We start from the raw sequence: 13,900 nt of genomic DNA on the forward strand, positions 1-13,900 counted from the left end.
TCACCATAACTGAACTCAGAAAAAGTTGTTTTTGCTGGAAGGTTATTGAATGACAGAAAACCAGCATGGACTACTGCAACATATATATTTCACAAACACGTATTGTTTCTCTTACTGAACAATGAACAACGTTCACTTTACTGAACAACATTAGAGAATGAATGCAGCCCACAGATGACCATGGGAGTGAGAACGTACTGGGTCTGGCTGAGATGGTGTTCATTTCCCCATAGCAGCTGTCATAGGGCTGTGCTTCGCATTGGTAGCTAGAAGGGTGTTGATAACAATTGATAACACATCAGTGTTTTGGCTACTGCAGAGCAGTGCTGGCAAAAGCATCAGCACTCTCAATAGTCCTTCCTCCCCCCATTGATGACAATATCCTGGGAGGGGACACAAGTAGGCCAGCTGATCCAAACTAACCAAAGGGATATTCCATACCATATGATGTCAGCTCAGATATAAAGGCAAAGGAAAGGAGGGTGAAAGAGGCCATTCATCATTTACAATGTTTGCCTGCGGAGCAACTGCTAAGTGTGCTGAAGCACTGCTTCTGGGGAAGTGGCCAGACATTGCTGCTGATAGGAAGTAGAGAATAAACCTTGTTACTTTCCTCTTAGCTTGTGTGCATGCAAACTTTCACTTTTACTTTATTAAGCTGCCTTATCTCAACCCACAGGTTTCCCATCATGTCCAGCTGGGAAGGGAAGTGATAGAGCAGCTTGGTGGGCACATGGCATCCAGCCAAGGTCAACCCACTACACATGGTATAAGACAAAAATGCAACCTTATTTAAAATAGAGTAGTTAAAATAGTGGAATTCCTTTATAAAATAAGAATTTGAAAATTTGAAAGGCTACTGCCAATCCCAATAATGGAGTCACTCAAATATCAGGCCTTGAGATCAAGCAAAAGCAGAGATACATGAAAAAAATTATGCAGGAATTAAAAAAAAACTAAACCAAACAAATGTAATTTATGACAGATAATTCACATAAAATCTGCCACATAAATTCACATGTATAATTCTAGCAAGAGGTTACCTCATCTACCCCCTCTCCAACTAATCATTTTAGAAAAATGTACATGTACACCTTTTTATATGTCATGATTAAACATACATCAGTAATCCTAGTATTCAAATTACAATGACATGCAAAGATAAGCATTACTTGAAACTCTAAAGCAGCTAGGTATTCATAATTCTAGCCCTAAATCTGTTTTCTGTTGGGTCCAGTCCTTCAGTCACCAGCTTCAGCAGAGAAAAAAATCCATCAGTGCAAAACAAGGATGCATTTATTCTAAGCACTGACAACAAATATTTGATGGTTCACTTAGTGAAAAAGTGATGCATACTTTCCATTATTTCACTAAAGACTTAAGCCAGAAAACTGCCAGGACCCCTAAGTATGTCATTAATTTCTGGTTTCCTCTTGTTGTGTCTTAGAAAACAATCCAACAGAATGTAGAAAGCAGCTGTAAACTAAACATTAAAATATGACCACAAGAAAAATTAAATTCACTCAGTGTATCTAAAGCACGTACTCTTTGCATTCATCCTCATATATGTAGTGAAGAAAAATGCTCAAATCATTAATATAGCAAAAAACCACAACTGACAATGCATATAGTCTATTTTAAGGTATGAATGCACTCCCAGATTATTTTAAAAGAGAAACTATAGTAACCTGAAGAAGAGTATGGTGCCTCACTAGTTCCTCATGACTTCAGCACTTGCAAAAAAAATTCTCTCTTATCCTAATCTGGTTTAATTATTTAACTGTACATAAAACCTATTAACCATAGCCTCAAGGTGCCATGAGAATTTCTTTTAAAAGTACTGGCTGAGACAATGCCCTTTTTTTTACAGTATTCTAGAGGAATCCATTAGCTAGCGTATCATCCTGCATATTAAAATTTCACATCTCAAGACAGAAAGTTACTTTTTCTAACACCAAAGGGTTAAAAAAGAGGAGAAAATGGTCAGGAGAAAGCAGCTGGAATACACTTGACATTCATTCAGTGAAAAGGCTTTAGTGTAGGCAAATTGCAACAGAAAAAACACGTGCTTCTGCATTAGTTTAAGACAGTTTCTTAAATATCTGGAGATGAACTGATGCTTTCTAAATCAAAAGAAAAGATGATAGAGATGCACATATCATCAATGTATTGAAGAAACTGCATGGCCATTTGTCTCATGATCTTCTTCTACAGCTATACAAAAACAAGGTAAGAAGCCTGAGCACTTGCAGTTCCACAATTAAGAATCATGGAGAAATGGATGACCAATCCTACAGAACTCTCTAATAGCAGGCTCCCTGTCAGAGCAGTGAGCCAAAGGGCTAGTTGAGTGCTGTAGTAATCTGTAGGAGGATTCCCTCCACCTCTAGTTAACCAAAAGTGTGTAGCTATCACCTAATGGAGAATGAACAAGTGCATCTGACTTCAGTCCATTGCCAATAGGACACTGGTGATCAAAACTGATGTTACTGCCATCCTACATCTTGCTCTGAAACATGGTTTCCTTCCAACAAATAACACATAAAACAATACTGGTGTAGGCCTGCAGTATCTTCTTAGAAAAGTGAATTTACATCAAGGCATCAAAATACTGACATTATTGACTTCTACTTTGTCAAGGGTATTATGTACTGGTTTAAAATTGTCAGATATGAAAATTTACAAGCCTAATACTGCAAAAGCACATAAACTGGCCCCCTAATAATAAGCTAAACAGGGAGACACACTAATATCTCTTCCCCAACTTTAAAAATACGTAAAATTAATTTATTCTTTAAGTTTCAGAATGAATCCTTTGTTCATATATTGTACTTAAAAAATTCAGTCGCAGTAACAACTGAGGACAGATCTTATGCCCTTTACAAATGTTAAAGCTAGCTTAAAAACACATTGCCTTCCATGAATTATAAACAGCTTGGGGTAAAATTTTCTAATTATTGATTTTTAGTGAAACTCGGTACTTGAACTACTTTCCAAAAACAGAATTTCAGTGTTTCTGAAAGCCTCATCTATAATTTCTGTTCTCATACTGTGAAAACAGATCCATTTTCCAAGTTATCCTGGCAGTAACCATGTTCTTCACTTGATACTAAACACTCTGTGAGGTCTCTGACACAAGAGCAGCATAGTTAAACAGAAAAGAGAACAAGCATCCTTCTGAAGTGCTTAAATTATGCACAAGACATCTAACACAGACCCTGCTGGAAAGACCACTTCAGTAACTTGTGTCATAATTGCCACACCTCTAGATATTATTTTTGTTGGTGAGGAGTCAACAGTGCCCTTCTGATAAACAGATACAGAGCAGAAAATTGCTTAGACTGAAGTAATGACTTGCCATGACACATCTCTAAAATAAACAAAACATTTCCATCAGAAACTTATTTTAGAAAGATTTCAACCCACAACAGCAGTTGTGGTCACCATTAAAAAAAGACTGAGAGGATATTAGTAAATTCTGATAAGAATTGGTATGTCTTCATTTTCCATGCAGAGGAATTCAAAATTCATTCTCTGTCACCCTTCAACTCTGATGTTACACAGGAATTTCTGAAAAGGTAGCACAATTGAGAAGACTCACTTTCTTATCTTCACCAGCTCAAATATATTCCTCCAGTTAAGGAGCAGTACTAATAGAAAACTGAAGTTGGAGAGCAACCATACCTTTATGTGCTCCAAAACAGCTGTTGCAACATTTGTATGAAGATCAATGAGCCTCTTCTTTTCCAGAAGTTCTGGAAGAGAGCTGAAGAGATTAAATACAAACTAACCTGCTCATTTGCACTATTAGTTGAATTGTGTATTGTATACAGTAGGTACAAAAAGAATTATAGAATCATAGAACTTTCTGGGTTGGAAGGAATCTCTAAAGACTATTAAAATCTAAAATTATAGAACAGGATTGGAGCTAAGAAATCACAAAGTACAGAGGTAATGATTCTCATAACCATAACAGAATAACATAAAGACATAAGTCACACGTAATGTAGTCAACTAGGTTTTTGACCTTGACTAGCAAAAAATATACATAAAGGGTAATTCAATATTTCCACTGAAAGCTTGTGACCAACAACAGATACACGCCCTGCTAACCTAAACAAATAAGCTACTACATTTAGCTCATTTCTGGTACATATAGAAGTGTCAGTATCCGCCAAATAATAATACCTGTAAAAAAATCAAACTTTGTCAAATAATTATAAAATTATATTAAATAATAACATCTGTCAAATAAATACAGAACCTCTAGATATCCTGAAATTTGTCACAGGTGCTTCTGCATAGAACATAATTCTCTATGCAGGATTTGTGATTGAAATATTTTCTTTTGCGAAATGGGAAACAGAATGGTTAAATTTACTTTGTAGAAAAATTGTTACTTAAGGTGTTATGATCTACATGATTTCCACTGCTGGCACTTGGCAATCACATTTATAAAAGACTGCTTGGGATCTACACATTTTCAAATCCAAAAGCACTCTGGATACTCAGTGTCTTACTCAGTTTATAGGAAGCATGGAAATATCTGCTTGCTTTTTGGAAACTGTCTGATCCATCACACATCCTTTGTCATTCCAATCAAATCCTAGCTAGGCATAGCATACAAAACAACTTTCGAAACTCACTAAGAGACAACTAACTAATGCAGGCACACTGGATTTCACAGTACACTGGGCACATCACCCCATCTATCCTCACAATAATTACTGTTTCTTCTTCCTTCTGACTGGGTCTTAGTGAAAGGCAGCAAACTAAACATCTCCCTTCTCCAAGGCATCAGTGGAATGAAAAACAAATTTACAATGAGAAACAAGTCTAAATCTCAGACTTAAGCAGGAGAGTAAATTTCTCATGCAGAGTTGTTAATAACTATAATCTTGTAAACAGATGTTATAGTAACTACATGAATCAAAATGTAACTAATTACACACTGCGCAAAGCAAGAAGATACTTCAAGAAGTGGATTTCACTAACAATTTTCTTAATGAAAGAATGCAGAGCCATGTGTAGATGGCTCATACATATTGTGGAAGTTACATGTGCAAACACTTATCCTGCATTTAACTTTATCAGAGTTATAAAACATTTAAACTACACTGTTGAGCTGAACAGAAGAAATCAGAAATAGTTCCCAGTTAATTAAACAATAATGCATTATTGATCACTTACCTGACAGCTGAAGTTAGCTTAGCTGTATTATCTGAAAGCATACTTATTGCTCCTTCATCCTCCCCTTCTATACCCTGGGTTTTGAGGAAGGGTTTGGAAAGAGGAATAAACCAGTCATAATAAGTACAAATATCATGCATACAGAGTCAACACATTTAGAATCTATTTTCGCACATCGGGATTAATGTCTGGATAGCGTTTTTCAGTAAGTACGAAATTATATAACTGCAACGCCATTAAACACAAGAAATTGAGCCTTCTCATGAAATACGGTACTTCTAGTCCTACTTTTAGGATTGTATTATGCCTAAAATTCAGCATGCACTGGCAATTTTTGTGTGTGGGATGACAGGGTGTGCTAAGCATCTATAAAAGTCCTATAATGCTTTACATAGAGCACATACAGGTGATAAACTTACCATGATACTTTTGAGTCTTTTGACTTCATCTTCTTGGGCTCTGTAAGATTCCAGTTCTTGCTGAACAGACTCGGCTACCTCTGGAAAAGGACTAATGCAATACTCTGCATTAGGCTCAGTTAAATAACAAATTGAAACACTAGAACCAGACCAAACCTTTTTGGAAATAACAATACAGAAATCATGCACCAGTATCAAATCAGTGAAAATGACATCTCACTGTAGGTTTACTTTAACTTTCTAAGATAAATTCACTGTTTTCGATAATTTTATGTAATTTTGGTATGAACATTTTTGAGCTTTGTAACAAAAAGCTCATAAACAATTAACATGGGCAACAAATATTGACAATGATGTGGTTGGTTGACCCTGGTTTGAGCAGGTTGGGTCAAGCCACTCCTCTCAGTAGGACTGGGTGGGCAGAAAATAAGATGGAAAAAACCCCAAACTCATGGGTTGAGATATAGGCAGTTGAAAAAAATCAAAGACTGTCTGTGAAAGCAAAGGAAAACAGAAGATTTGGTTCTCTACTTTCCACTGGCAGCGATGTCTGGCCACTTCCCAGGAAGAAAGGCTTCAGTAGGCAGAGTGGTTGCTCCAGAAGACAAACGTAAAAAAAAAAATCGAATGCCCTGCCCTTCCTCCTCCTTTCTCTTCGCTTTTATTGCTGAACAGACATCATATGTTACAGAATATCTCTTTGGTCAGTTTGGGTCGGCTTTCCTGACTATGTTCCCTCCCAAAATCTTGCCTATCCCCAGACTACTGGTGAGGGGTGATGTTGGAGAGACAGCCTTGATGCTGTGCCAGCACTGCTCAGCAGTAGCCATAACACTGGTGTGTTACCAACACCTTTCTAGCTACCAATGCAAAGCACAGCACTGTAAGGGCTGCTGTGCAGAAAATGAACTCCATCTCAGCCAGACCCAATACACCTTAAAAAACCCCTCCAAACTTATAAAATATTTTCAAATAAGCTTAAAAATAGAACTATCATAATATGAAGAATATTTAGAATTTGTTTTGACTAAATTATTATAAACTGCATACCTACACAGCTTACCTGCCTTTATGCTTTTGCCAGAATTTATCAGATGCAGTTAAATCATAGGACTTCTTATTTTTTTTCTTAGGTCTAGCACCTGCTGGAGAACTTTCCATTCCTATCGATTCTTCCAAGTTAACTCTATTCAAATGAAAATCCTAAAATAAAGAGGAATCTTATATAAATATTTGACAGTTTTTAATTATTTATTCAGTCTTTCATACTCAACCAATATCTTCTAGAATATTTTCTAAAAAAATATTAACACAGCTATTTATTAGAACTTCATAAGAGGGCAGAAAACAGTTTACTAGCTAACTAGATAATAACAACAGCCATATAAGAACTCCAAAAGTATTCACAGTTACTTAAAAATACCCCCATCAAGCAATAAATATTAAGCAAAGACATTTGATTGTCTCATATGTGAGCAATCTCCTGACACTGAACTTCAGCTTTCTGCACAGAAAACATGTTATTTAGCAAAAACTGTGCTCTAATAACCATCCAAAACTAAAGCATAAAGGTGCCCGTGTTGCAGACAAAAAGTGTTTCTAAGGCTGAAGTTCACTTACACAAGGATAACTAATGTATCAAAGCTGCCAAGAAGCTCAGGACAACAGCAACAGCAATTATTTAGACTACTTAGCTACACGTTCACAGCTCTTTCCCTAATTTTTTTAAACACTAGTGAAATAGTGAATGCATCCTAAAGCAAAAGCTTGCAAAAAAGCTGCTGTTTCTCCATACAGTTTTTCTTCTTCCACAGATGCATGAACATAGAAATTTCAAAGGTGTCGTTTGCTTGGCAAACAATGATAAAGAGAATCAAATCTTCAGCTATACAGAATCAGTCATGAACCTTTTAGAACAGGTATTTTTTTCAGAAATAAAACCCCACTTTATTATGTTCATTAAAGTATACAGAAACAGATCTGTAAGTGAAACTGTCAAATCAAATTTTAAAATTTTCCTAGTTGTCCCTTGGCAAGGACTTAAAATTAAATACTACAAATGATCCATGCCAGAATAGAAACAAAACTATCTAGAAGTAAAACTAGTAGAAGCAGCTACTCAAAGAAAACTCATGCAGTCAATGAGCACAAACCTCATCTTACAAGATGTGTTTAATGTTTTAGGAATAGAAAAGTATTTTTCAAGTACACATATTCAATAAAAACTTGAAGGGAAAAAATTTATTTGATTGCAAATTTAGCTGTAGTTTTTAATGAAGATCTATGTTTTGGCTCAATTTAACTCACCAGTGACCTGAGTTTTCAAGTTACTTTTTGCATTTACAAGAATTTCCGAAAATAATTCTTATTGATTAGTGCTCCTCCTCTTAACTCCCCATTTTGTCCTTATAAGGCTTTCTATCCATACCTCTCATTTTTCTGTACCCATTCCCGAAAGGTTTTTTTATTTAGAAATAGGAATCTCTTCTCATAAGCCTGTTTATGTGTAGAAACACCACGGTTATAAACTAAACAGATGCAACACTCAACTTTGTGCCTGGGTTAGCATACAGTTCAACACTGTACAGAATTCCTGGTCTATTGTAACTGAGACCTTATGTGAAAAACAATTTGTTTCAAAGTACAGCTCACATAACCAACATCTTAGTAACACTTTCACAGTTACAATTCATGGCCTCTTAAAATGCTACTGCAGTTTTTTCATGAAATATTATGCTCGGTGCATGAAGAGCCTGGCAAGCTTGCCTTTAAGGTGAATAACTTGACTGGTTTTTAAATTAAACTTTTGCCCTTGCCATGGAATCATAGACAACTTGGTTAGAATTTCACTAAACAAATTCATAATCCTATCCACTCAGTTAAAAATAAGATGCTACATCTAACAAGTTGTTCCAGAGAAACTACTGAAGCCTGATGCAGTACAGACAAATATCCAACAATCCTCGAATCATTCTTCTAGTGTTAGTCTGATACCCCAGCATATTTGTAGTACTAGTTGTCCTCAGTTTCCAGTATATGATCACTCTGCACCTTGATGCACTGAAGTCCTATCCCAACACATGCTTGAGGCCACCCAACACTACCTTCTCCACACGGCAGATGAGCTGGAGTCAAATAGATGGAGCTTCACATGGTTTTACTACTGAGCAAGTGAGCATTTGCTGATTAAATGATTAGCAGGTGACAAACTGAAATTAGCACAGACCTTGTGCAATAGCATTTACACCTGTAAAAATTGTAATTTGGGTTTCCATACCCTACTCTTTACTATTTTTAAAAGAAATCTGCAGAAATTCAGCACTTCTACTGACAAGTCTCTAGCCAGTTATTGGAGAAAACTCAGTGCAAACTGTTCTTTTCACATATGCCTTCCCTAAAGAAACTAGGCCAAAAATTCTCTATCCGTAAAAAGCACTCTTTAAGTTAAGAGAAAGGCACTTGTCAGAAGGAATTAATCACATAAAATAGAATTTACAAATGTCCTAAAACATCCCACTAGTGCTGAAATGTCTTCATTGTAGCAATGTAAGTTTCTGGACAGCACTCTGTGTATGACCATACAGTTCTGTGGGATGATCAGGGAACCAAACACCTTTCAAGTTCACAATCAACCCTGTATAAAAACACATATGTGCACGTGCATATTTCATGTATTCCTCTAACAGTCTCAAAAATAAACTCCAAATACTTCTCAAAGCAGATATTGAAATGATTTTCATGAGAAACTCTCAGTATAAAAAAGCCTCCAGATACTAATTATTCTTATTATTTTTTATTTACTCCATACCTACACACAAAATGCATAAATCTTAGGTAAGCAGTATTAGTTTTCATTCAAGTACATTTCTACTACTGGTATTACAAAATAAACTTGAGGAAATAAAGGCAGTTTAAGGCTATACGAATTTCAAAAAAATTATTTTAAAAATCTGTTTGAGATTCCTCCAGTGGGGTTATATACCCCTTAGCATCTCTGTATTGAACACTTACACCACCTTGTGGAGAAATACAGGAAAATATGTTTTTAGAAATTCAAACTAAAACCAAAATTGGTTAAAAAATACATTAAAAACATTTATTTTTTCAAAACTGAATTGCACTTAGTGGAGTTTGGATATTACAGCACATAAAGATTATGAACTACTGAAGAAAAGGCCAGGATTGCTGAGTTATCTATCTTTTGAAGACATCAAGATTTCAACTTTTTAAGTATTTTAGAAATTATTCCTAAGTAAACCTTTTAGAGAAAATCTTCCAAGTGTTTTTTACTAAAATAACTTCCAAATAAAACAGACAAAACAGATTTGGATCAAGAGAGAATGTGGTATTAAGAACAAACTGAGTGAAAAAATAGTTTTGGTAAAAAAATCAGATTTATCCTTACCAGAACATCATGCACTAAAGCTTGGTATGTCCAAGTATGATGTAGAGGAGTTGCTAAATCTATGTTTCTGTCAACAAGGACTAATAGGGGCCTTTGGAAGCTGAAAAGATGACACTGTGTTAGTACTTCTTTAAACATGATTAAAACACCCCTGTAACATCCTGAGTGATATCAGCCACCTTCTACATTATATTTCAAATTAAAAGCAGAATTGCCTACTGCTGAGCTCCTCTAGCCTTCCCCAAAGTCACTGGGGCTGATCACTGCCAGAAATTCCAGGAATCAAATCTTAGTAATGATAAAAAGATTATTTTATTTTGTACTAAGTGAACCAACATATAAATATTGAACAGAAGTCAAAACACTGAACAGCAACTAGCCTTTTAGGTATTAACTGATACATCTTTTGTGTGGATACACATTTGAGTTCCAAACAATTGTCTGAGTGGGTAATATTCGACCTTAATCCCCATTATGAACCTCAAATATAAAATCTCTCTTCCAAGAGCTTTTAATTTCATTTTTCTCTTTGCTTGGACATAAAGTCTGTAAAAAAAAAAATTATGAACTTCTGAGATGCACTGTAGTAATTCTATCAATACTCAATTTTGTGATAAAAGAATGCATTCATGCCTAAAGGTCTTGGGTTATGGCTACATGAAAAATCTATAGCAAAGACAGGAAGACTGTGAACTGACAGAAAATTATTACCACCATTTCCCTCAAGCACATTATCCCTACAGTAAACATGCCAACTGAAGTATATTTGTATATAGTAAAAGCATGTAAATTCCTTGCAGTAAGTATTTTCACTTTAATACATAATCTCAAGAACCTTATTCACCTTAATGATTCTGAAAACCAAACTAAAGACCTGAAGCCATTTAATTGGTTGAAGTTTCCAGTGTTTCCCTTTCCTTGCATTTTAATTTTGTGGGTAATGATGCTATAGTATCAGGAAAACAGCCACTGAAGGAAAAGCAGTGGTTACAATTCAGTTCCCATGAAAATGGTATTTCACAACTATTCTCCCTCCTTTCATTCCGTTTTGCCGCCCTTGATTTTTTTGTGCCTTTTATCCAAATTCTGCTCTTAATTTGATATAAAAGACTGTTTTATATCCAGTTAGGTTATAACAGTTTCCTTCAGCTACAGTCTTGCCAATACATGTCTCACCTTTTCATGCACAGTATAAACTCCCATAATACACTTTCCTAAGGCAGCCTGTGGAATATTCAACTATCTGGGGACAACAGTACAGAGGCATGCTACTGAGAACACATTATCAGATGCAGGCAAGCATCCACAAAGGATTCAAATGGTCATGACTTAACAGACCTTAACCATCTAATTATCCAAGTGGTCGTCCTGAAGCAGTTCTCCTCTGGTGTATATAGGGATCAGCTGAGAAACACTTGCTTTTGACATAACTACAACTGGTAACAGTGTGCACAAATAAGAAAATGGGTCTTTCTTGCTTTTAATGGACTAAAGGTTGCTAACAGAAATGTTCAGACATTCGAGTGCGTATCATAGTCCTGCAAACAGTGTATTTGCATAAGCTTGGTTTAGAGAGGGAACAAAATTAACGGGTTCATTAGATTATTTTCGACTTACTGCCCTAGGACTGTACACTTATTAGCTATAAAAGTTTTAAAATGGGTTATGCTAAAACTGAAAACTGAAGACTGAAAAACTCCTTTAAGAGTATATAAATTGTTTTAATATTGAAACAAATTCTAATAAATACAATTTTCAGTACAGTGGTGACTTATCCTAATGAGATATTTCAGACAACTGAAATATGAAAAATAAAGATACATAGTTATTACTAACACAATACCTGAACTGCCCAGCTCCAAGTGTGTCGCCTGTAAAAAGACTGTTTCTGGCATCTCTTAGATTCTCTCTGAGCTTCTTATCCAATTTCTGAGGAGAGGAAAAAACAAAACCACTTTTAACAAAACAGTCGTTTCCTAACCTCTTTATCTGATCAACACTAAAAGATTTATTGTGCCCTTTTTGTAGTTTATAAAAGTCTTAGCTGCAGGAAGACCAGGTCCACTGCACATGGGAAAGAAATCAATCTTAATTCTATTTTCTCCCTCCAGCATTTATATTTATATCCAGGACCACACTGAAGATATTTCCTTTATGTCCACTAATCTCTTCCCAGACAATCAGCACAATTACCTTTCCCTAAACAGGCAAACAGAAGATACCAGCAGGAGGCACCAAGAGGCAGAACCAGCAAATTGGGCTGTCAGATACTGCCACACAAGTGTATCATAAAAAAAGAGATTATCCTCAATATGAATGCATGCACACTGAATGCTTAGGTTTAATCAGTATCATGGCTTCACTGACAAAGAAGATGTGAAGAAGACGGAAGAAATGAAGCACAGCGACCCCTAATGAAGACAGTGCTGTAGATACTGTTCATTGTGATTTAGTTTGGTCATTTCATCCCTATTTGATGATCAAGTTCAATGTCAGCTTAGTTTGATTTACTAAAAATGTCTTGTACTTATGGGATTTCCCAGTAAGATAGACAAAAATTTCTTGCTAAGACACACAGAAAAACACAAGGCCAGACAGCCACTTTTTAAACTGTGTAGATGTATCTTAATCATAATGTCAGAAAATCTTGATAAACTCTAGATTAGGATTGATTATTTATATTTAAGTTTCCAATCATCTCATTCCATAGCTCCCAATTTCTACAGAAGAGTTCCATGGAATTGAAAGCAGAAAGGAAAATGGACGTATCTCCTTTCCAGTTTTATTTCCTTCATAAGGAAAAGGATACAATAACACTAGATCTCTGTCTAGTACTGAGAAAACTAAACATGGCATTAGGAAAGTTTTAAATCAATGATAGGTGTTTAGAAAAACAGTTCTTACCACTGCCACCATTTCAGCTGCAGTTCCTCTTGAGCATCTGATTATAGGAATAGCGCCTAATAAAAGATATATTGACTTCTACGTGCATTATAATTTTCAGATTATAAATCAGTATACTTTTCATAAACAAATTTCACTAACATTCTGAGATGAATACAAACTTGCTTCAAATTTTTCTCTTGCAGTCTTTATCTATGAAACAAATACTATATAGAAATACTAAAGTTTTACAAAAGTAAGTGAATACCTCATACAAGACAACGAGAAATATAGTGCGCACTAGAAAGATAGCTATTGTATTGTGGAGGGGACAAACTATCTCACAAAGAAGCATTAAAAGTTATTTTCAAAAGGTCAGAAGTCCCCTGAAAACAATAGGAAGTATTATATCACCACCACCACAATATATCCATCACTGCAGGGTAATGCTATTTTCAAAAGCACATTTTCCATTGGTTTTCAGGTTTCAAAATATTTAGCTACTGTTTCTCACTTACCTATACAAATATGAAAATTCCAAAACCATAGAGTTTAAGTGACTGAGTAAAAGACATTCAATTTGTATCACACTAACACTTGAAAGAACTGAACAGGTCCAAGAGAATCTCTACTGAACACACTGCCCCACAGCAATCCCCAGCTCCCCTTGTAGGAAAGCTATCTCAGACTGACCAAATTCAGTTAGAACTTAGATTAAACATCATCACTATGAAAAATGTATGAGCTAAGTATCAAGAAAACTCACAATAAAATAAGTAAAATTAATGTACCTTCCTATTCCTTGAGTATTTCAGTTAGATTTTTGCAGGGTTTGTGTGAGTTTTTTTCTTCTATTTCTTTGAGTTTGGTTTCTTTTGAGTGCTACAAGTCCAAACTCAAAGCACTACTACCTTTATTGCAAACTAGGATCTTGTAAAAACAGTAATCCCAAATCTTTGCATTTTAATATTCTTCTCCCATTGATACTGAAGACTAAGACTCA

The 13,900-nt window shown here is 35.4% G+C and overlaps 1 protein-coding gene across 3 annotated transcripts in view; it reads right to left on the reverse strand.

Moving 5' to 3' along the window:
* Positions 1-13,900, reverse strand: part of SCFD1 (sec1 family domain containing 1) — a 52,512-nt gene that overhangs the window by 25,933 nt on the left and 12,679 nt on the right. For all 3 annotated transcript variants that reach the window (XM_051806265.1, XM_051806266.1, XM_051806267.1), the window contains exons 8-14: positions 12,919-12,974; positions 11,858-11,943; positions 10,015-10,114; positions 6,673-6,812; positions 5,610-5,700; positions 5,191-5,264; positions 3,685-3,766 (exon numbers count right to left, since the gene is read on the reverse strand). In XM_051806265.1, coding sequence (XP_051662225.1) covers positions 3,685-3,766; positions 5,191-5,264; positions 5,610-5,700; positions 6,673-6,812; positions 10,015-10,114; positions 11,858-11,943; positions 12,919-12,974 — 629 coding nt within the window. The remainder of the gene's footprint in view (positions 1-3,684; positions 3,767-5,190; positions 5,265-5,609; positions 5,701-6,672; positions 6,813-10,014; positions 10,115-11,857; positions 11,944-12,918; positions 12,975-13,900) is intronic.

Source organism: Manacus candei, unplaced genomic scaffold (genome assembly GCF_025592945.1).
Source record: "Manacus candei isolate 608988 ecotype Guabito, Panama unplaced genomic scaffold, ASM2559294v1 h1tg000067l, whole genome shotgun sequence".
In the NCBI taxonomy this organism is placed as follows: domain Eukaryota; kingdom Metazoa; phylum Chordata; class Aves; order Passeriformes; family Pipridae; genus Manacus; species Manacus candei.